Source organism: Eumetopias jubatus, unplaced genomic scaffold, assembly GCF_037043125.1.
Source record: "Eumetopias jubatus isolate StellerSeaLion01/CBP00866 unplaced genomic scaffold, mEumJub1_p1.0 scaffold_1, whole genome shotgun sequence".
NCBI classification, from domain to species: Eukaryota; Metazoa; Chordata; class Mammalia; order Carnivora; family Otariidae; genus Eumetopias; species Eumetopias jubatus.
The window spans coordinates 82,733,716-82,755,081 of record NW_028274807.1 but is presented as its reverse complement, the minus strand read 5'-3'; the positions used below and the strand labels follow the sequence as shown (position 1 = coordinate 82,755,081).

The 21,366-nt window shown below is 34.0% G+C and overlaps 1 protein-coding gene across 1 annotated transcript in view; it reads left to right on the top strand.

Moving 5' to 3' along the window:
* ATP11B (ATPase phospholipid transporting 11B (putative)) overlaps nucleotides 1–21,366 on the top strand; it is a 126,105-nt gene that overhangs the window by 27,592 nt on the left and 77,147 nt on the right. The window contains exons 2-9 of the mRNA XM_028100836.2: nucleotides 31–147; nucleotides 5,076–5,165; nucleotides 6,806–6,886; nucleotides 12,136–12,243; nucleotides 12,434–12,562; nucleotides 13,186–13,289; nucleotides 16,662–16,709; nucleotides 18,725–18,789. Coding sequence (XP_027956637.1) covers nucleotides 31–147; nucleotides 5,076–5,165; nucleotides 6,806–6,886; nucleotides 12,136–12,243; nucleotides 12,434–12,562; nucleotides 13,186–13,289; nucleotides 16,662–16,709; nucleotides 18,725–18,789 — 742 coding nt within the window. The remainder of the gene's footprint in view (nucleotides 1–30; nucleotides 148–5,075; nucleotides 5,166–6,805; nucleotides 6,887–12,135; nucleotides 12,244–12,433; nucleotides 12,563–13,185; nucleotides 13,290–16,661; nucleotides 16,710–18,724; nucleotides 18,790–21,366) is intronic.

Below are 21,366 nucleotides of genomic sequence, written 5' to 3'. Positions count from 1 at the left end.
GATCATTATTTTTCTTTTGCTTGGTCTTAGGGTTTTGACCCACCACATCAAAGTGACACAAGAACCATTTACATAGCCAACAGGTTTCCTCAGAATGGCCTTTACACACCTCAGAAATTTATAGATAACCGGATCATTTCATCTAAGGTAAGCATTAACACTTAAAACTATAGATATGTTCCATTTTGTTTGAAAAGTGATTTGTATATTCTAGTATACATTTTTATCCTTAAAAATTCAAGGACATGGTTGGGGCAAATTTATCTTTAACCAAAATTGTGAACTGTAAAGTAAAAGGAGTTGCCAATTGTTAATACCAGTTAACTAACACACCAAAAATTATCCTTAGTTGCAATTAAACTGAGGAACTAATATTTATACTGTGTGCCAGGCACTATGTTAGGTACATCTCATATCATTTAATTCTTACAACTCTGAGGTAGCTTTTGCCAAGCGTTATGCTCATTTTATATTTGTTTCTTCAATTAAAGCGTTGGGAAATAATTTACCTAGGGTTGCACACTAGTAAGTGACAAGATTGGAGTTTGCACTCGGTTCTATATGACTTTAAAGCCTGACTTCCTCCAATTTTACCACTCTTCTGTAAACATTTAATAGTACCAAGGCACTGCTTCACTCACATATTCTTCCTCGTTTCATTTTTTTTCTATGGCTTTTTTTTTTTTTTAAGATTTTATTTATTTGAAAGAGAGCAAAAGAGAGATATCAGAGAGGGAGAGGGAGAAGCAGACTCATCGCTGAGCAGAGAGCCTGATGCAGGGCTCGATCCCAGGACCCCGAGATCATGACCTGAGCTGAAGGCAGCTGCTTAACTGACTGAGCCACCCAGGCACCCCTTTCTATGACATTTTTAAGACGTCTTAGTTTATCTTGAAACTGAAGATTACAGGGTCATGCTGTCCCAATAGACTTTTCTCTCATGATGGAGGAAATGTTTTCTGTGCTGTCTGCTATGATAGCCAGTGGCTATACAGGGCTAGTTAGGCCTTGAAATGTGACTAATGCCACTGAAGAAGCTACTTTTTAAATTTTAATTTATTTTAAATTAAATGTCAGCCATATGCAACTAGTGGTCACCTATTGGACAGTGCAGTTAGAGAGGATGTGAATCAAAGAGACTAAGGATAAAGTTCTCCTTAGATCATTGCTGTTGCTTAATAGACCACCTTCAGAAGCATCTTTGTATTGCACACATACTCTCTCTAATAAATAATAAAAATAAGTAAAATCTTTAAAAAAAAAAGGTCCTTCTTGAAAATTTTTTTTTTAATTTGGGTATAATTTAAATACACTAAAATTCACCAATTTGAAGTGTACAATTTGATGAGTTTTGACAAATGTGTATATAACAACATGTGGCCATCACAAATCAAGATGCAGAATATATCCACCACTAACAACTTAGCAGCCAGTCCTCTTCCTCTTCACCTCTAGCCCTAGCACCCACTGATCTGCTTTCTGTAACTACAGTTTGGTCTGAATTTCATATAAATTCAGTCATATAGTATGAGTCTTCTGTGTGTGGCTTCTTTTGATGTAAAAATAATCCTGAGAGTCATCTTTGTTGTTGCGTATATCAGCAGTTCATTCGTTTTTGGTGCAGAGTTTAGCTGTCAGCCTACGTTTGGAGAGTTTACATTCTGAATTTGGGTCATTTTCCTTGCATGGTTCTTTCACTACCAGTATTTTCCCCTTAAATGTCCATCTACCTTTCTAGTCCTAAACTCAAATCTCTGTCATATTTTGTGATAAGGGTGTAGTTTTTCCCTACTGTTTGCTGCCATAAGTGTGAGAGTTGGATAGTGTCTGTAGGGTAAAAAGCCATAGTTCACAATTCATATTCCCTCCATTTACATTTTTTTAAATTAAACTTTCTTCCAGTTTCTATCTATATTTTGGATACTTTCCAGGATCCATTTTTAAAATCTAGTTTTTGTAATTCTTATCTGCTGGGAGTTACAGGACCACTTTAGTCCTCTGCCAGTATTGAAAGCTGAGTGTCCTGGAAAACTTTTGGGATTAAATATCTTTACATAATTGTATTCAATGCAGCAGTATTAGGTTTATTGTTTTTGACCACAATTTCAAAAATGTAGATATTTAAATAAACATTCCTTTTTTTTTAGCATATGAAGACTCTCTCTCTCATTACTACCTTATTCCACTAATGCTTTCTCATACTCCTTCCAAACTAGATTACCTGCTATTCCATAAACCCATGTTGAACTTCCCTACTATTGTGCCTTTCCTGTGATGTCATGTTGATAACCACATTTTTTAAATGTAGATTTTATGTTTCTGCAGAGATTGTAGATTTCATGTTTTTATGGAAATATAAAATTCATGGTTTTGACCACAGATTCAGGAATGTAGGTATTTACATAGACAGTGTCCATTTTTTTCCTGACCATAAATGGGGCTGACTTTTTCTAAATTCTCTTTTAACTACCTTTCTACTCCCTTATTATTCCCTTAAACTCTTCCATACTGTATTATTTTCTATCCCACAAAGTCATGATGAACTTTCCTCCTCTCTGCCTGTGTTCATGCTGTCTTTTTTTCCTGAAATGGTCTCCCTCTAATTGCCCCCTATTTTCAGCCTATTGAATATTTACCTCTTAAAGCCCATGTTAAATACGACCTTCTTCATTAAATTTTTCTCTCACTGACTGCTTTTCATTTTAATTCTCTACATATTCCATCACTTAATCTTTGAATATAGCTATTGATATTTTGTTCTTAATTTCCTCTAATATTAAAACTTCTTGGTTTCTCTCATAGTGCAAGTGTCTTGCACATTGTAGGTACATGATATCTCTGTTTAATTTACCATAGTAACTACCTTTCTTAAATTTTAACTTCTTTGGAAAAGATTTAATTTCATAACTATGTTTTGTTTTTCTTACTAATGTCAGAATTTGAGAAAAAAGGTCAATTGTATAGTCATATATATAGCTCTAAAGAAGTTGTACTTCTAATTTATTTTTATTGACCATTATTACATAATAACTAAAATTTAAAGCATAATAAATCATTATTTTTCTTATAATATTTTTATATTGTTTAATATTTATTCTATAGTTCCTCCTCTACATATGATAGGATAAGCACAGAACTTAGACTTGTTCAGTCTATTAATATATTTGTATTTTAGAAAACCTGGAAACAATTCCTAATATTTGTAAGCTAGTTTTCATAAGAAATTATTGTTTATTCTGAGTTTTTCCATGTGTTATTGAACTAGCCAAAGAAAATATCCTGAGATCAATTACCCTACTTCCAATTTATGTACTTGTTCTTTTTGAGATTCTGGAAGACAAAATGTATTGTCACTGTTATGATTTAAATAGATTGATGTAAATTTAGGACGTTGCCAACTTGATTCCTATGAAATTTTGTATATTTGATTTGGCGACTAAGGGTGTTACCTGGAATACTCTGACCCCTATAGGGACAACTGTCTTTTTACTCCAGTTAAGATCAGCTGGAGATGATATGACCCAAAGTTACCATCTTATATGTACACATTGAGCAGTGAATAGAAAGCATCTACTTACAGCTCTTCTCTCTAGAACCCTGAACATAATCCCCACTCCCAGATTCTGGAGCCACTGGTGGTACCACTACCATGGGAAAATATGTTTCAGATATTTCAGACTAGAACTGAAAATATAATTTCACCTGAGAGAAATGTTGTTAGGTATTGTACTGCTTATGTATCCTTGGGTCAGACAGGCTTTTGTGGGCTCTTCTGGGAACCTAACTCTATTTATAAAATTATTCATATGGGAAAGGACATTTCAGGTCTCAAACTAACTGATGAAGTGAATTTTTCAAATAAGAAAATTCAGAAATTAGAACCATCTTAAATTGTACCAGAGAAAAGTAGGAAAACTGCATCCTTACAAATCTCAAAATGGTCAATAACTATTAAGGCTTCATTGCCTGACATAGGATAGTTATCTGAAAAAAAAATTCATTTCAACCGTGTGTGTGTGTGTGTGTGTGTATTCATTCGTTCTGCTAAAGTTTTGATCTTCAACTATGTGCTGAGTAGTAGTGGTAAGTCCTGGAGATAGAGCAGTAAATAAAACAATGTCCCTAGCCTCAAGAATCTTACATTCTACTGAGAGACTGTATATGGGATAAAGTAACAGTACTACAAAGTGTTTTCCTGTTTCATATATGAAGTTGTGAGCAGTTAGTGACACAAGTAGAATTTGTACTGTTTTACCCTACCCCTATAATATAGCATTATAGGCTTATATGCTGATTAGTAATATAACAACAAACACATAGAGGTTAATATGAGCCAGTTTCTGTCCTAAGTCCTTCATAGATATATTAGCTCATGTAAACCTTATAACAACCCTATACACTATGGTTATTATTTTCCTCATTTTATAGAGGCATGAAGTGGGGTACAGAGGGATTAGTCCAAGGTCATTTAAGTGACCGTCTTCCTTTAAAAATTGACATTGTGACAGATTTTTATGCCTTTATGAGATATTCTTGGTGGTTATACTAGTGATCACTTATGTATTTTTAATCTTTTTCACATTCTAGGTTATTTTTCCATATTCTGTACTTAACAAAAAATAATCAAATAATTATACCATTTCCTTTATTTCTGACATTGAGCTACATAAAATAGAAAATAAATTGTATCTAGTGTCAGCATTTTTATCAGCTCTTATTTATTTTTAACATTAGTTCATTTTGTGTCACCAGACTCCAAAATAAATTATTAAATGTTGTTTTAGATCTGTCATCTCCAACTCCTAAAAAATTAAGAATTTAATAGCGAAATTGGTAGGTTTCAGTTTATCTCATCTTTTTAAATTACCCTAAAATTGCCAATAAATAGTATAAGAAAGAAAAAAGTATAGAATAAAAGTTCTGAAACTCTTAAAAGCCAGATAGTTTTAGTAGCATCAATATTTACATAATTTGTCTAAGGACTTAGTAAATCTGATTTTACTTTTCTTATTATTACATCGATACAGTGTATATTATTTTAAATATTAATTTATCCATCTCTCTCTTTTTTTTAGTATACTGTGTGGAATTTTGTTCCAAAAAATTTATTTGAACAATTCAGAAGAGTGGCAAACTTTTATTTTCTTATTATATTTTTGGTTCAGGTAAGCTTTCTCACTCAATAGATTAAGTTTATAGAATGATTTCTAAAATTATGTCTTCAGGGAAAAGTTGCATTGCATTCTAAATTATTTTACTATGGGATCTTTTTTTCTTTTCTGCAGAGCTTCCCAATTGTGATCAGTGAATATTGTGATTTAAACCACATGCAGATTTCTAAAAAATAGCCTATGAATTTTAAGATTAATTTTATTTTGTTTCATCACTGCTATGCTGTGGTGTTGATAACCATAATCAAAGCCAATTTTACATTTCAGTTGCTCTGCCTCAGAACATAAATATTTTGGCTTTTAATATATAGCATATGTTTTTGGCACATTTCTGCTTACGGAACCATCTTTGTCCATGAAAATCTTTTTTTGGCTTTCCCTTTGTTTTCAGTTTAAATTCTACTTTTATTTTAAGGTTTTTTTTTTAATTTTAATTTTTAAATATCCCCATGAATATAGATTTTTGTTCTTGGGACCATTTTCTTAAATCTGTATTCATTATAAACTCTTTTACAGTTTTTTAATTTTCATATTGTTTCTTTTTTCTCTAATGTTAAAGTGTCAAGAGAACAGCTTATAAAACGAGTATAAGTCAAAATTTAAAAATAGTGGTTGCCATTTTCTTTTAAAGGGGTTATTCTTTTCTGATGATACATTAGCAATCTCTTTCAGTGTGGCATTGAATTTTTGTATAAACTGAACTTTTCTCTCATAGAACCTGGAATTTCAGGGAAAAAAATTGTCAAGTGATTAAAGCTTGAGGAAACATTTACTTTTTTAAAAATTTGCTTTCCTTCATGAACAGAGAAGGAACTTCTGATTTTCTGTCAATAGAACATCAGCTTGGTTTTTTTTAAAAAGTGAGAATTTATATTAACCATGTCCACATAACACATGCATTTGTGAAATTACCAGCTAAGATCAGGAATTCAGCTTGTCTGTGGAGTAGAACAAATTTAATTGGCCTATTCAGGGTAAAGGAACATTAATAAACCATTAGATCCATTTTTTAACTAACCAAACATAATTACTGCAAAAATTACTTCTCCAGCAATTTATTGAAACCTCAGTTGTTTGATTTAGATCATAATTACGGCATCATTTTCTGAGCTCTACCCCGCTGGCTCTGTAGATGTGACAAAAATCACTGTAGAAAAAAAAAATCCTTTTCCTAGTCCCATTCCTTGTTCTCTCTTCGTAAGTGGTGAATTTATTCTGAATTCCAGCGTAAAAATTGCTGACAGACTTTTCAGCATTTACCAGGATGGTAAAGAAATGTAAAATGAGATTCTGAGCAGCTGTAGCTCTGCTTCTAGGCAAATACTGAGGAGAAAGACCTTAAGTACTCTGTGTTAAAAAGGCAGAGGTGACTGAGTCCATTCTAGCAATATTTGTGGGTATGCAGTAGGTTTACTCTACTAACTTCATATAATAGCCAACAAAATGAACTTGGTGAAACTGTGAACTATGTGCATGATATCTCTGTCCTGTTTTTTACTCTGGACCATGATACACATTTTATACAGTGTTCTCAGAATTCCCAATAAGTATGAGATTTTAGATGTTAATAGTGTGATGTATACAATATAAAAATATTAATATTCTGCATTCTTTTTTTGTTGTTGTAAATCTAGCTTATGATTGATACACCTACCAGTCCAATTACCAGTGGACTTCCGTTATTCTTTGTGATAACAGTAACCGCCATAAAGCAGGTATGAAAATACTTCTTATTCCCCCCCCCAAGTCATTTAGAAGTTGCTAAATATTTCCACTTCAAACTAACATTTATTGTTGTGAAAATAATTTCCATAGGAAAGCAACAAATTTGATGTTGCATATGGTAAAGTTAAACTGAGTTAAGCCACTTTTATATTTCAGGTACTAGGGACTCATGGAATGATTACCATTGTTAAAATATGTTGTTCCCTTGACACACCTTGGAAGCATCCAAAAACAAGCATTTTATATGTACAAACCAATTTATATGTGAAACAGATTAATTATTATCATCTTTGTAGGTTTGGCAATATTTAAAGGAAGTACAATTCAAAAGGGATATATTTCTAGGGAGTGAAGCATGTACTTTTGGCATGACCATTTTGAATAAAAATTGTATAGTGTTTTCCTACTTTCTACAGCTTTCCCTGGTGATGTTGATTTTTATATAAAGTAATACCCTAGGTTGAAATAGCTTCAACCAAATCTTGAATTGATATTAAAATGTAGGTATAGAAAAGCAAGATTATTAGATACACATGCTGAGTAAGAAATAAAGAAATTTATAGAAATGTCATGTCTAAATTGCTATCACTTCTCAAAAAATCGTGTCAGGGGCCCAGTTAAATAGATGACCCTTCCACCTGAAAGGAAGTTAATTGAATTATAATTGTAAATATGATAAATTTCCATTTTATAAGATTTAGGGATAAGATTTAAATTGACACGGACAATTTCACTACTGGGCATTTACCCCAAAGATACAAATGTAATGATCTGAAGGGGCACGTGCACCCCAATGTTTATAGCAGCAGTATTCACAATAGCCAAACTATGGAAAAAGTGTAGATGTCCATCAACAGATGAATGGATAAAGAAGATGTGGTATATGTATGTGTGTGTGTGTACACACACACACACACACACACACACACACACACACACACACGCAATGGAATATTATGCAGCCATCAAAAAAGAGGTCATCTTGCCATTTGCAATGACGTGGATAGAACTAGAGGGTATTATGCTAAGCAAAATAAGTCAATCAGAGAAAGACAATTATCATATGATCTCACTGATATGAGGAATTTGAGAAACAAGACAGAAGATCATAGGGGAAGGGAGGAAAAATGAAACAAGACAAAACCAGAGAGGGAGACAAACTGTAAGAGACTCTTAATCTCAGGAAACAAACTGAGGATTGCTGGAGTGAGGAGTGAGAAGGGTGGGGTGGCTGGGTGATGGACATGGGAGAGGGTATGTGCTTTGGTGAGTGCCGTGAATTGTGTAAGACTGATGAATCACAGTCCTGTACCTCTGAAACAAATAATACGTTATATGTTAATAAAAAAATAAAAAAATAAATTGACATGGAAATAAAATTGACAAACATTCTTTAATTCTGGGATGTAGTATATTCTTTATTACTTACATAGAAGGATAAGAGGAATCTATGGATTAACAGTTACATTATAAATCTGGTGTGTCAGAATACCATGCTACTGCTTTCACTAAGTTTGATTTCCTTTTACTGCTTTATTGGAGGCTTAAAAGCATCCAAATCACTTCATACAGTTACATATTTACTTGGTTTTGTAGATGTCATTTATTTCATCAAAGTAACATATATTTGTCCCTTGGACCTCTTTTCTATATATACTTTACTTCTTAGGTGATTTCATTTAGTCTAGTGGGTTATAGTACCATTTATATGTTGATGGTTCTCAAATCAACATGTATTCTAAAACTATTTCCTGAATTCCAGACACATATATACAAATGTTTGTGCAACATGTCCACATGGATATCTTAGGCTTTTCCTGACCACCATGTTACTCTCTCATTTCTGGTCTGGTCTTTTTTCTTCATATATTTGTCACTACCTGTTGCTCTCTTGAATAAATGTTTATTAGTTTATCTCTTATCTTCATTTGAATGTTTAGTTCTATGAGCGCAGAGACTTTGTTTTATATACCAGATTATTTCCAGTGACCAGAACAAAGTCATGCACATATTGGGCCTTCAATAAACATTTGTTTGATAGATGAATAAATGAATGAATAAACCTATTGAATATATTTTAAAGCAATGCAATATGTTGTGAAACTTCTTACCCTGATTTCCCAATGTATTGGCCAAATATAGACTGGGTTTAATTGAAATGTGATGCCATTAACTGAGTTGAGAAACAGTGGTGAATTTATATCTGCAAAATGAGAGAGTTTAATATGATAATGACAATTGACAACCTGTCTTCTTCCAAAATGAGTTAAGTAAAACATAAAATCTAAAGATAGGAAGTGGGAAGATTATACTTCAAACCTGTGTTAGTATGGTTATTGCAGTTGAGTACTAAATTTACTTGAGAGCTTTTTGACAACTAAGGCAAAAGAAGAAATATGAGAGGTCATAATTTTCAAAGAGAAAATTTGATCTATAAGGATTTTTTCCCTTTTTCAGGAACGAGATTTCAGAACTCATAATTTTCTCTTGTGCAGTAACTGTTCCTAAGTTTCGTTCATTCAGGAAACACACTCATACCAGAGTGTGTACTGTTCAGGTTTATATATCCATCACTATAGATTAGTGGAACACAATTTTGGAAAAATTATAAAAGTGGAAGTTGCCATGTTCCAATCTTCCTTCCTTGTCTTCTCCCCTTTTAGTCTGTCTTTGTACTTTTATCAAAATAGGAAAAGCTTTATTATCAGTTATTTACACTTTAATTTGAATGAAGTTATTTTTTTGTTTTTTAACTTCTTCCAATCATACTTAAATATTAAGTCTTCTCTCTAGTTGTATAATGCAAGATATATGCTCTGGTAAGTATCAAAGTCTTTGCCTTCTGTGAACTTAAAACCTATGAAGTAGGGAAGATAAGACCAAATACAATAATAATTATAGTTTAATAAAGTACTAGTAAGAGCCAGTGAGCTGGAGGTATTCAGAGAAAGGATGGAACACTTCATCTGATAATCAGGGAGGTTTTGTGGAATAAATAATAGAAATGAAACTTGGAATATTGGTAAAATGACAGTTGGTGAAGAAGGTGAGACAGAAACAAACAACTTAGGCAAAGGCTAAATGCAGGAAAAGCCAAGACCTATTTTGGGGAATGACATGTCTGACTAAATGTTTGACCCTATAGAGGGAAGTATTAAAAGATAATACTGGAAACGTAGGTTGATATTAAATTAAAGAGGTTGGGGGCGCCTGGGTGGCTCAGTTGGTTAAGCGACTGCCTTCGGCTCAGGTCATGATCCTGGAGTCCCGGGATCGAGTCCCACATTGGGCTCCCTGCTCAGCAGGGAGTCTGCTTCTCCCTCTGACCCTCTTCCCTCTCATGCTCTCTATCTCTCATTCTCTCTCTCTCAAATAAATAAATAAAATCTTTAAAAAAAAAATGTCATAAAAAAAGAGGTTGGAAGATTCTTTGCTGTAAGCATTGAGAGTTATTGAGGGGGTTTTGAACAAGACAGTGAATTAAAACAGTGTTTTGGAAACATTAATCTGGCAGTAATAGGTAGCGTAGATTAGATTTTGTGAATTTGTGTTTTAAAAGATAATGTTTTTATCATTGTTGCTCAGCTATTAATGCCATCTGACTATAAAAGGAATTGTGCTTTTTGACAGTTTCAGAAAAGATGTTTTGACTCTCAGTTAAATTTCTCTAAAATTGACATACTACATCTTAAATGAGGTCAATGTAATTTAAGTATCTTAAGAATGCTTTCCCAAAGGTTTCTCCCTGAAAAAAAAAAAAGACCTTCAAAGTGATCCTTAATATTTGTTTTATATTTTGTAGTATTATATTTTTAGGAAATAGATGCACGTATTTTTCAAAAACAGAAACAGTACAAAATAGCATATAGTAAAAGTTTTTTATATTCCTAAACCCCCAGTCCCCTGTTTTCCTTTCCTGATATATTTGTACATTAGTCCTGATATCTAGGCAGAATGTTCACATAGGCAGGCATACTTTTATTTTCATATATGATAGCATAGAACACAATACATTCTGTACCTCATTTTATCACTTAATGCTATCTCTTGGATATCATTTCATTATCTGTATTTATGCTACACCCCTGAGTTCTTGAATATTCTCTAAAGTAGCATGAGAAGGGGCGCCTGGTAAATCTCAGTCGGTTAAGCATCTGCCTTCTGCTCAGGTCATGATCCCAGGGTCCTGGAATCAAGCCCCACATCAGGCTCCCTGCTCAGCGGAGAGCCTGCTTCTCCCTCTCCCTCTGCCCCTCCTCCCCTTGCTTGTGCTCTCTCTTTTTCCCTCTCTCTCTGTCAAATAAATAAATAAGATCTTTTAAAATAAATAAATAAAATGGCACAGAAAGCCATTTCCACTTTAAAAAAATTGCCACTCCTTAAACATTTAATCAAAGGTTTCCTTCTGAAATGCTTATGTCTGTGCCCCTTTTTAAATGGTGATGCATGTAGCCCACCATATTTTTTTAAGTACATATTATAATTAGTTCTGTTGGCGTATTGTTTAAGAAAGTGAAAGAACTCAACCTCTGTTTAAAAATCTGTTCATTTTTTTTTGCTGTTGTCTGTAATAATGCTCTGTGAATTTATATTTTATGATTAAAATATCATTTTTACATAGAAGCAATAGAACTTATAGATTGAATAAGCATAGGAAAAGGTAAGAATCAAGAATGACTCCCCAGATTTCTGCTAAGAGCAATTCAGTAGATGTTGATGTCATTTGTCAAGATGGGGAACATCGGAAATGCAATAGATTTGGAGGGATAATATCATCAATTTGGTTTTGAAATGTTTACTATGACACATCAAAATGGAGATATTAAGGATGCAGGTAGATATTAAAGTTTGAGTCCAAAAGAGAGATATGGGCTAGAAATATAAATTTCAGGACTTTTTGAAGACATGGGGATAGAAGAAATCTTGTAGTGAGAAAGTGAAGGGTGAAAAAGGGGCCCATAAAGCTGACATGGAAGGAGTCTCCTGTAAGGAAATTGAGGAGTAACGAGAGAGGTACTATGAAAACCAGGAACATGTGTGTAAGGACACCAAGAGAAGAGTGTTTTTAGTAGGAATGAATGTCAGATACCATGAGTTATGTGCATCAAACTAGCCTAATATAATTCTGGTAAATGAAATAAATGTTTTGAGGAAGTGTTTATGTTTCTTTTTCTCATGCAATAAAAGTACCTTCTAGTTACATTAAAAAGGTATTTTTTTGTTCTTTTGATATTTACAGGGATATGAAGATTGGTTACGACATAACTCAGATAATGAAGTAAATGGAGCTCCTGTTTATGTTGTTCGAAGTGGTGGCCTTGTAAAAACTAGATCAAAAAACATTCGGGTATGCATTTAGTAAATAATGGAAGTCAATTATATTTTGGTATCACAAATTCTAATCTGATTATATTTTAGTTAAAAGCCTACTTTCTACATTAAAATATTGTGATAGGCCATCTGTTTAGAAATCAATAAAAATAAGTCTCTGCCTCATAAAATCTGTATATTTACTTTTCTCCCATAATTCCTTATAGGTGGGTGATATTGTGCGAATAGCCAAAGATGAAATTTTCCCTGCAGATTTGGTGCTTCTGTCGTCAGATCGACTTGATGGTTCTTGTCACGTTACAACTGCTAGTTTGGATGGAGAAACTAACCTGAAGGTTTGTACATGTATGTTTGTACATGAATATGTATAAGTGTTGCTCTGGGTGAACAAAATGTTTTTGGGTCATGGTAATATTTTCCTTTGTTTGACTTGCTAAGGAAGAAATTTTTTAAATCACTGAAGCTTTTAAAAATTATAAGTCTTTTAAAAGAAATAATGTTATATATGTATTTCAAGGGTAGCCTCATGTGGTTTAATCAAGTTAAAGAAAAATGGAATGTGTTTTTAGGAAAAAATGTTATCCTTTAATATTTTGGTGCTTTTTTAGATAAGGGACACCTTTAAATTGTTCTTAAGTTTTCAGAAGATGAAAGTGAAAATTTGTATTTTTTCCTATTAAATTGCTTTATAATAAACTTTGAGCAAATAGTGACTGTTAATACAGACTTAATTTTTTTTATAAGCAAATGGTCTGTCTAGACAGGTAATCATAGCAGCTCCCTTAGCTATTCGTTATTTTGTAATCTTTCTCCTCTGCTATCTAGCTAAGTGATCTCAAGTACAGTGTACTATGATTTCATCTGAAAAGAGATTTGAAATAGATGATATCTAAGGTCCCATTTGGCTCTTGAAACTGCAGTGTAATCCTTTTTTTTTTTTTTTTTTTAATTTTCCCAGACACACATGGCAGTTCCAGAAACAGCAGTATTACAAACAGTTGCCAGTTTGGACACACTCATAGCTGTGATAGAATGTCAGCAACCAGAAGCAGACTTGTACAGGTATGGTATAGTAGTGGATTATTTCCTAAGAAAAGACAGAGCTGCAAAAGTAGAATTGTTGGATTAAAATTAATCTATGGCCTTTACAAAAACATTGGACTAATTTTTATTGCCATGAGCAAAGTATAAGTTTAGGACGGGACCACTCTTTACACCACACAAAAATGGATTAAAGACCTAAATGTGAGACCTGAGACCATAAAACTCCTAGAAGAAAACATAAGCAGTAATCTCGTGGATATCACCTCTATCAACGTATTTATAGATATGTCTCCTCAGGCAAGGGAAACAAAAGTAAAAATAAACTGTTGGGACTACACCAAAATAAAGAGCTTTTGCACAACAAAGGAAACCATCAACAAAACAAAAAGGGAGCCTAGTGAATGGGAGAAGATATTTGCAAATGATATACCTGATAAGTGGTTAATACCCAAATATATAAAAAACTTAATTCATCTCAACACGAAAAAAGAAAATTTTTTTTCAATTAAAAAACAGGTAGAAGAGGGGTGCCTGGGTGGCATCTGACTCCTGATTTCAGCTCAGGTCATGATCTCATGGGTTGTGGGATTGAGCCCCATCCATGCTCAGTGGGTGGGAGGGGGGTGGCTGTCATCTGAGATTCTCTCTCTCCTTCCCGCTCCCTCCACTTGAGTGCACTCTCTCTCTCAAATAAATCTTTAAAAAAAATAAAATAAAATGGGTAGAGGACCTGAGTAGACATTTTTCCAAAGAAGACATGCAGATGGACAACAGGCACATGAAAAAATACTCAACATCACTAATCACGAGTGAAATGCAGATCAAGACCAGGCAGAATGGCTGGTATCAAAAAGGCAAGACATAACAGGTGTTGGCAAGGATGTAAAGAGAAGGGAAACCCCCTCAGGCACTATTGATAGGAATGTAAATTGGTGCAACCACTGTGGAAAACAGTATGGAAATTCCTCAAAAAATTAAAAATAGAAATACTGTATGATCCAGTAATTTCACTCCTGGGTATTTAAAGAAAATGAAAACACTAATTTGAAAGATATATGCACCCCTATGCTTATGACAACATTATTTACAGTAGCCAAGATCTATTGGTAGATGAGTAGATAAAATATCATATATAGCAACCCAAGTATCTAATGATAGATGAGTAGATAAAGATGTGGTGTATGTATACAGTGGAATATCACTCAGCCATAAAAAAGAATGAGATCTTTCCATTTGCAACAACATGGATGGACCTCTAGAGGCATTATACCAAATGAAATAAGCTGGAGAAAGACAACTACCATATAATTTTACTTATATGTGGAATATAACAAAACAAACAAAACCAGATTCTTAGGTCCAGAGAACAAACTGATGGTTGTCAGAGGTGAGTTGGGAGGGGGATGGGCTCCTTTGCTCCGTTAGTTCTTTCTATTTTTACAACTCTTAATTTTTTAAAGTCTGATTCAGTACCTGCACTTCTAGGAATTTTTTCTAATGAAATAATGAAATTCTCCTAGGAATGTATCTTAATGAAAATATGAAAAGATGTATACACAAGGTTGTTCAAGGCTACATTGTTTAAACTATCCATAAAGTGGAAAAACCCTACACTTCCCTCAGCAGTGAATTATTTATATTATGCAGTAATCCCCAAAATGCAGTGCTGTACGTGGCCATTAAAAATAATGATGTAGATTTACGTTTTTGACAGGACATGTTAAGTGAGGGAAAGTGTTACCAACAGTATTTATGGCATGATTCCATTTTGTTTTTAAGATATATGCATGAAAAAAAAAGTCTGGAAAAGATACTCCAAAATATTAACAGTGTTTATATTTGAGTAGTGGGATTACCAGTGATTCTTATTTCCCTCTTGATGTCTTTTTAAACTATCTAAATTAAATCATTTTATAAAATGTGTGTGTTTTAGTGTAGGTAGTCTTTATAATCAGAAAAGAGAATAATGAAACCATGTCCATTTTGAATCAAATTAAAGTGTGGGTTTGGAGAAATGGCTAGGGAAAGTGCAAGATGAGTTAATCCAGTATGGAACCAGCATAAATAGATAGGAGTACCTTAGAATCAAGGATAACAGGACAGATGAAATGAAGGAAAATAGGTCTCTTTTTGGAATTTAGCTCAGGGAAATCAAAAGACTGATCACACATCATCTCCAAAAGATACCCAGGGAAACAGCAGCTGAATTGGTTCTTTGACTCTAAATCCAAAGTTGAGGCTGGAATCAGGACTACATAAAATTCCATTATGTGGAGATAATAAAAAACCTCAGTGCTGCTCCCTGATACAGGGAGCTGAAAGAAGTAGAAGTAGGAGATTAGCAAGAAACAATGAAGCCGAAGTCTATAAGCATCTGTGACCTGGAAACAGGGCGGATAATAGGGACATTTGGAAGGAATGCTTATTTCTTTGCTTAGGGAAATGATTAACATGAAAGTTCTGTCTAGAGTTTGCTTCAACTTAGAATTTACCTCACCATAGTAGAAAGTGATTGTACACTTGAATTGACCCTGTGCTATGGAGCTGTTCTGGTTGTGGAAGTTGGAACTGAAAGGCCAGGCTGTGAAAATCCATTATGATAACCGGCCACTTACTCTAGATTTCAGGCAACCAAAAGTTAAAGAAGGTCTGGAGTTCACTGCTAGGTTTTTGCTTAACTACTCTATCCCCACCACTTAACTCACACATGGTCATCGTTCAGTGAATATTTATGAATGCATGCATAGAATCAATTGGTGAGTGAATGAATGGTTCTAGTCAGGAGACTTTACTTAATAAACTGTGGTGTGTGTGAGCATTCATTGTTGGCTAAATAATATATGCATCTTTGTGTAGAAATTACAAATTAGATCACTAAACTAATAAGACATTTTCATTGCCATTTTGGGGTTTTTTTTTTTAAGTTTTTTTATTTATTCATTCGAGACACAGAGAGAGAGAGAGAGAGAGAGAGAGAGAGAGCATGAGCAGGGGGAGAAGCAGAGGGAGAGGGAGAAGCAGGCTCCCCGCTGAGCCAGGAGCCCGATGGGGGACTGGATCCCAGGACCCTGGGATCATGACCTGAGCTGAAGGCAGACGCTCAACCATCAGAGCCACCCAGGCACCCCTTCATTGCCATTTTGAAAACATTTTTTTTATTTTTTACTTCATTCATAGCTGGATTGGAGATGGCAAGAATATCAGTTTTTTAAAGCTTAATGAATGATAAGTATTTACGTAACTTCTAACATAAAAAAATGGACCATTCCAAATACAAAAGATTAGTTTTGTTTCATGTACAAGAATAATGCCAAAACTATTAAAAATTTTTCACCCATTGACGTCCTAAGTATTACTGGTTTTTTTGTAACATGGTGAATTCTTTGATAGATTCATGGGACGAATGATAATAACTCAACAAATGGAAGAAATTGTAAGGTAAGAATAATTTGCATTGTCCAAATACTATTATGTGAGAATTGTATTGGGGAGGGACTAAAATCAAGTTAAAGGGAGATTAGGTAAGTAAGCAGCACATCATGAAAAAGGGTTAATTTAAACGCATTTAACATTTCATCTTCTAATAATTTGTAGCAGCAATGAGTAAGGACAAAAAAAATCCCATGAAATAATATCAAAATAGTTTAGTAAGATTATTTGTGTACTTGTATTTCTTTTTCTGGTACTATTAGGTAGTAACATAAAAGGAAACAGCCATTCTTATTCAAGTTCTTACACATTTAAACCACCACACTTAAAGTCTAGAATACAAAAAAACATTTTATATAATGTGTGACCAGTATAAATGTCATATTTAGTGGCCAATCTAGAACCTCTTCTTTACTCTTCTGATTGGTTTTTTTGTTTAGTTGGTTGTTTTGGTGTGTTTGCCCTCAATATTCAGGTTAATTTCTGGCTCCTGCATGAAAAGCTTTGAGTTATTTCAGAAATGTGCTGATATGATGAGATTATATTGTTACTCATGACCACAAAGCCAAATCAAGAATAAATCTTGGAATCAGCCCTTGAACTTCTAGTCCAATTAGCATTCCACCACTTTTCTGGAGTTGTGTTCAGTTAATACAGGCTGCATGAAATAAGTCACTAACATGAAGAGTTGAGCATTTTTGAAAGGAAGTTCTCAAAACAGCCACCAAAAATATCGTGATACTTAGCACCAATTCACATTTTTAATAAACATTAACATAGGAGCACATGCAGTAAACTCCTTAACAAAGTCTTTGTAAGTGTAGGACCCCCTGCTGAATAACTATGACTAGGTTTTATTTTGATTTCTAGAGTGATATAGTGGAATATATATGTGGATACTAATCTGAATTTCATTAAGATATTGTGGCTGGTAAAGCAAAAGATCAGTTATGTTAACCCAGCACCTAAAATGGTTAAAAAGGTTAGCCCATTTTCTTTTGCTAAAGCAACCTGAGTGAACTGATGAATTGTCTTTTAATTTGAAAGCTTTCTATCATTATATCCCAATTTTATATATCAACGTGAGCTCAAAGTTTTTCTGTTCATTGTTGGAACCAAGACCAAGTGAAAAAGCTATTTTATGCTTCCTGAATAATTGATTTTGGAATATCCATGGAGTGTGCTCTAAATATGACTAATAAAATCATACTTGTTAACCATGTCCCAAATACCTGATCCTCCTTGGTTCATTTGGATTTGTAGATGTCTTCAGAATTAGTTCAGATTCTGTTTGATTTGGGTAACTGTATGTGCATGTTTCAGAAAAACATAAGGAATATCAATAAAACTAAGGCTTTTTTACTTATCCATAACAGTCTTATCATTTTGCTATCACTAAGAAAATACAATTGCCTTTCTAGTTATTCCTTCTTGTTTTATATCTCCTTTATGGAGAGAAATTCAAACAGCAAGAAGACCCGTGCTCCAAGGAGTACGCAATGCAACTACTCAAGTTGTAGTGTCGATCTTGCCTAGAGAAAGTAACGTTATGTTTTATTATCCAGTGTAATTTTAATTATGAAGAATTGATGCATTTATATACAAATCATTATATAATTCATGTTTACATTGCATTTTAATTCTTTGTTTTCCATTTAAAAACTTTAATTTTGCACAAAATTTTTAAATTTCATTATGTTAAACATTTTTAAATCATTGGTTAATCTTTTGTTGTGTTTTATGTTTAAAAATCTTGAAACTGATGGCTTTGTAAGTTTATTTATAGGTGTAGGCTTATTTCTGAGCCACTGATCTTAAAGTGCCTGAAATGCTAAAGCAGATAATTGTTGTTATGGTCACTAACATCATAATTGACCTAAACAGCTTTATAGTAACCAAGATTTTGGTTTTGTATGGAAGCAGTGTTGTAACTGTAGCTTAGGGACTTTCTGCTGTAGATGCCATTTTAGAATTTAATTTAATTTTTAATATATTCAATGCTTTTTTTTTTTTTTCCTCCCTAGACCTCTGGGGCCGGAGAGTCTCTTGCTTCGTGGAGCCAGGTTAAAAAACACAAAAGAAATTTTTGGTTTGTATATATTGAAAAAAAATTTTTTTTAAGATTTTATTTATTTGAGAGAGAGAGAGTGAGCACTTGCAGGGGGAGGAGCAGAGGAGAGGAAGAAGCAGACTCCCCTCTGGGCAGGGAGCCCAATGTGGGACTCAATCCCAGGGCCCTGGGATCATGACCTGAGCCAAAGTCAGATGCTTAACCAACTGAGCCACCCAGGCACTCTATATTGAAAATTTTTAATTATAGATTCATGTTCATGCTTTATATAAAGTATTTCTTTTTGAAAGAGAGAGAACACACACAAGTGGGGGTGGGTGGGCAGAGGGCGAGGGAGAGAGAATCTTAAGCAGGCTCCATGTCCAACACAGAGCCTGACACCAGGCTCAATCTCACAACACTGAAATCATGACCTGAGCTGAAAACAAGAGTTGGACACTCAACTGACTGAGCCACCCGGGTGCCCCTATATAAAGTATTTTTTAAAGCATAGCATTTGTGGTCTTTTGATTGGATAATTTACTTAGTCAAATGTCTGTAATAATTTTCTTGCAAAGACTGTGTCAATAAAATTTTGTATTGTATTTTTTTGTTGTTAATCCCTATTTTTTAATAATAGAGTAGAACCTTGCTCTTTTGTGGATACTTCTGAAGCACTGCTAAGAAGATAATTCTGATTTTAATGGTGGTATTTAATGGCAGGTATTATTGGAATGTATACTGACTGGATCAAAAGGATGAATAAATAGTGTTCTAGTGTTGGAGATCTAAATTAATTCACATGTTCTGAGTCAACTCTAGGCAAATTGGGAAGTCCTGATAACCTTTAGCTGTCAGCTAGCTCCTCCCATTTTAGGAATGGCCTTTCATATACTGCCCAGCCTGTTATTCACTGAATGTTTACAGCTTTCGAGGTTCTCTTCTTCATTCTCTTCTTTCCTATTAACTGTGCTATATTTTATTTCTCAGTATGAGGCTCTCTGATAAAGATATGTATATCCTTTAAAAAGCAGAAAACAGCAAGTGTTGGTGAGGTTGTAGAGAATTTGGAATCCTCATACAGTGCTGTGGGAGTATAAAATGTCACAGCCACTATGAACAATAGTGTGGCAGTTCCTCAGTAAGTTAAACCTAGAATTGTCGTATGACCCAGCAATTCTACATATTGTATGATCCAGCAGTTCTACTCCTAGATATATAACCAAAAGAATTGAAAGTAAGTGTTCAAAGACTTATACAGGATGTTCACAGCAGCACTCTTCAATAGCCAAAGGGTAGAAACTGCCCAAATATCCATCAACTAATGAATGGATAAACAAAGTTTAAGATGCCTGTATAATGAAATATTACTCACCCATAAAAAATGAAGTACTAATGCATGCTATAACATGGATAAACATTGAAAACATGCTGAGTAAAAGAAGCCAGATACAAAAAGCTATATATTGTATGATTCCATTTACTTGGAATACCCAGAATAGGCAAGTTTATAGAGACAGAAAGTAGACCTGTGGTTCCCAAGGGCTGGGGAGTGGAGGGGAATGAGAAATGATTGCTTAATGGGAACAGGCTTTTCTTTGAGGGTGATAAAAATGTCAAGTTAGTGAGGGTTGTACAACATTGAGATTGTACTAAGGGCCACCAAATTGTACACTTTAAGATGAATAAAATGATAAACGATGTAATGTATATTATAGTTAAAAAAAAAAACAAAAACCATCATCATGTTCTGATGGCCAAGGCCAGAGAACATCTCCAGGGCTTTTAGACCCTCTCATGCAATGCTGTATTTTAACAGATCTCTCTAGCAGGAACACCTTTCACATTCTTAAAATAAAATGTATATTTGAATGCCTTTAGCTGGGTTCTGCTGTTGTCACCTCAGCCCCACCTGTCTGTTGCATATCATTCTGGCTGATTGCTCCCATTTCTGTAATTTCAGTGCGCTTTGTCCAATCTGAGTTATAATCCCTGCCTCTAAAGAATACTGGTGAAAATTCTAGGACAAATCTTTAGAAAGAGAACATGATGAATCCTACACTGCTTCTCAGACTTCACTCTTTAAAGATGGGTGTGAATACTTACTGATCATCTCTCTGTTTCTAGGCATTTTGCTATTTTGTCATACAAATCTCACAACAATTCTGAGGGATTTTTTCCTATTTAAAGATGGGGAAATTGAGACTTAGATTAAATAACTTGCCCAAGGACCCAGAACTAATAAGTGGCAGAGGTAGCACTCAAACTAAGGTCTAACTCCAAAGTTTTTTATAAAGCTGGTCTTAACTAATTTCATTCACTCCCCAATTTAGACCGTTGTTACTGTCATTCTTATCTCAGTCATTCATATAGGCACACATTTTTAAAATAGTGTTTTCCTTTTGTTTACTTCATTTACTCTGACAGATTTCCATATTATCTCTCCAGTGGTAAAAAATGATGTCTTGACCCCAGTTTCTGGCATTCAGGGCCTTTCAAATTCTGACTGCATTCCATTTTTCAAGGTGCTTTTCCATTTCTGTCTTTGTTAACAGTGTTTACTCTATTTATAATAGCCTTCCCTGCTATCTTTACCTTTCCAAATCCTTTTCCTCC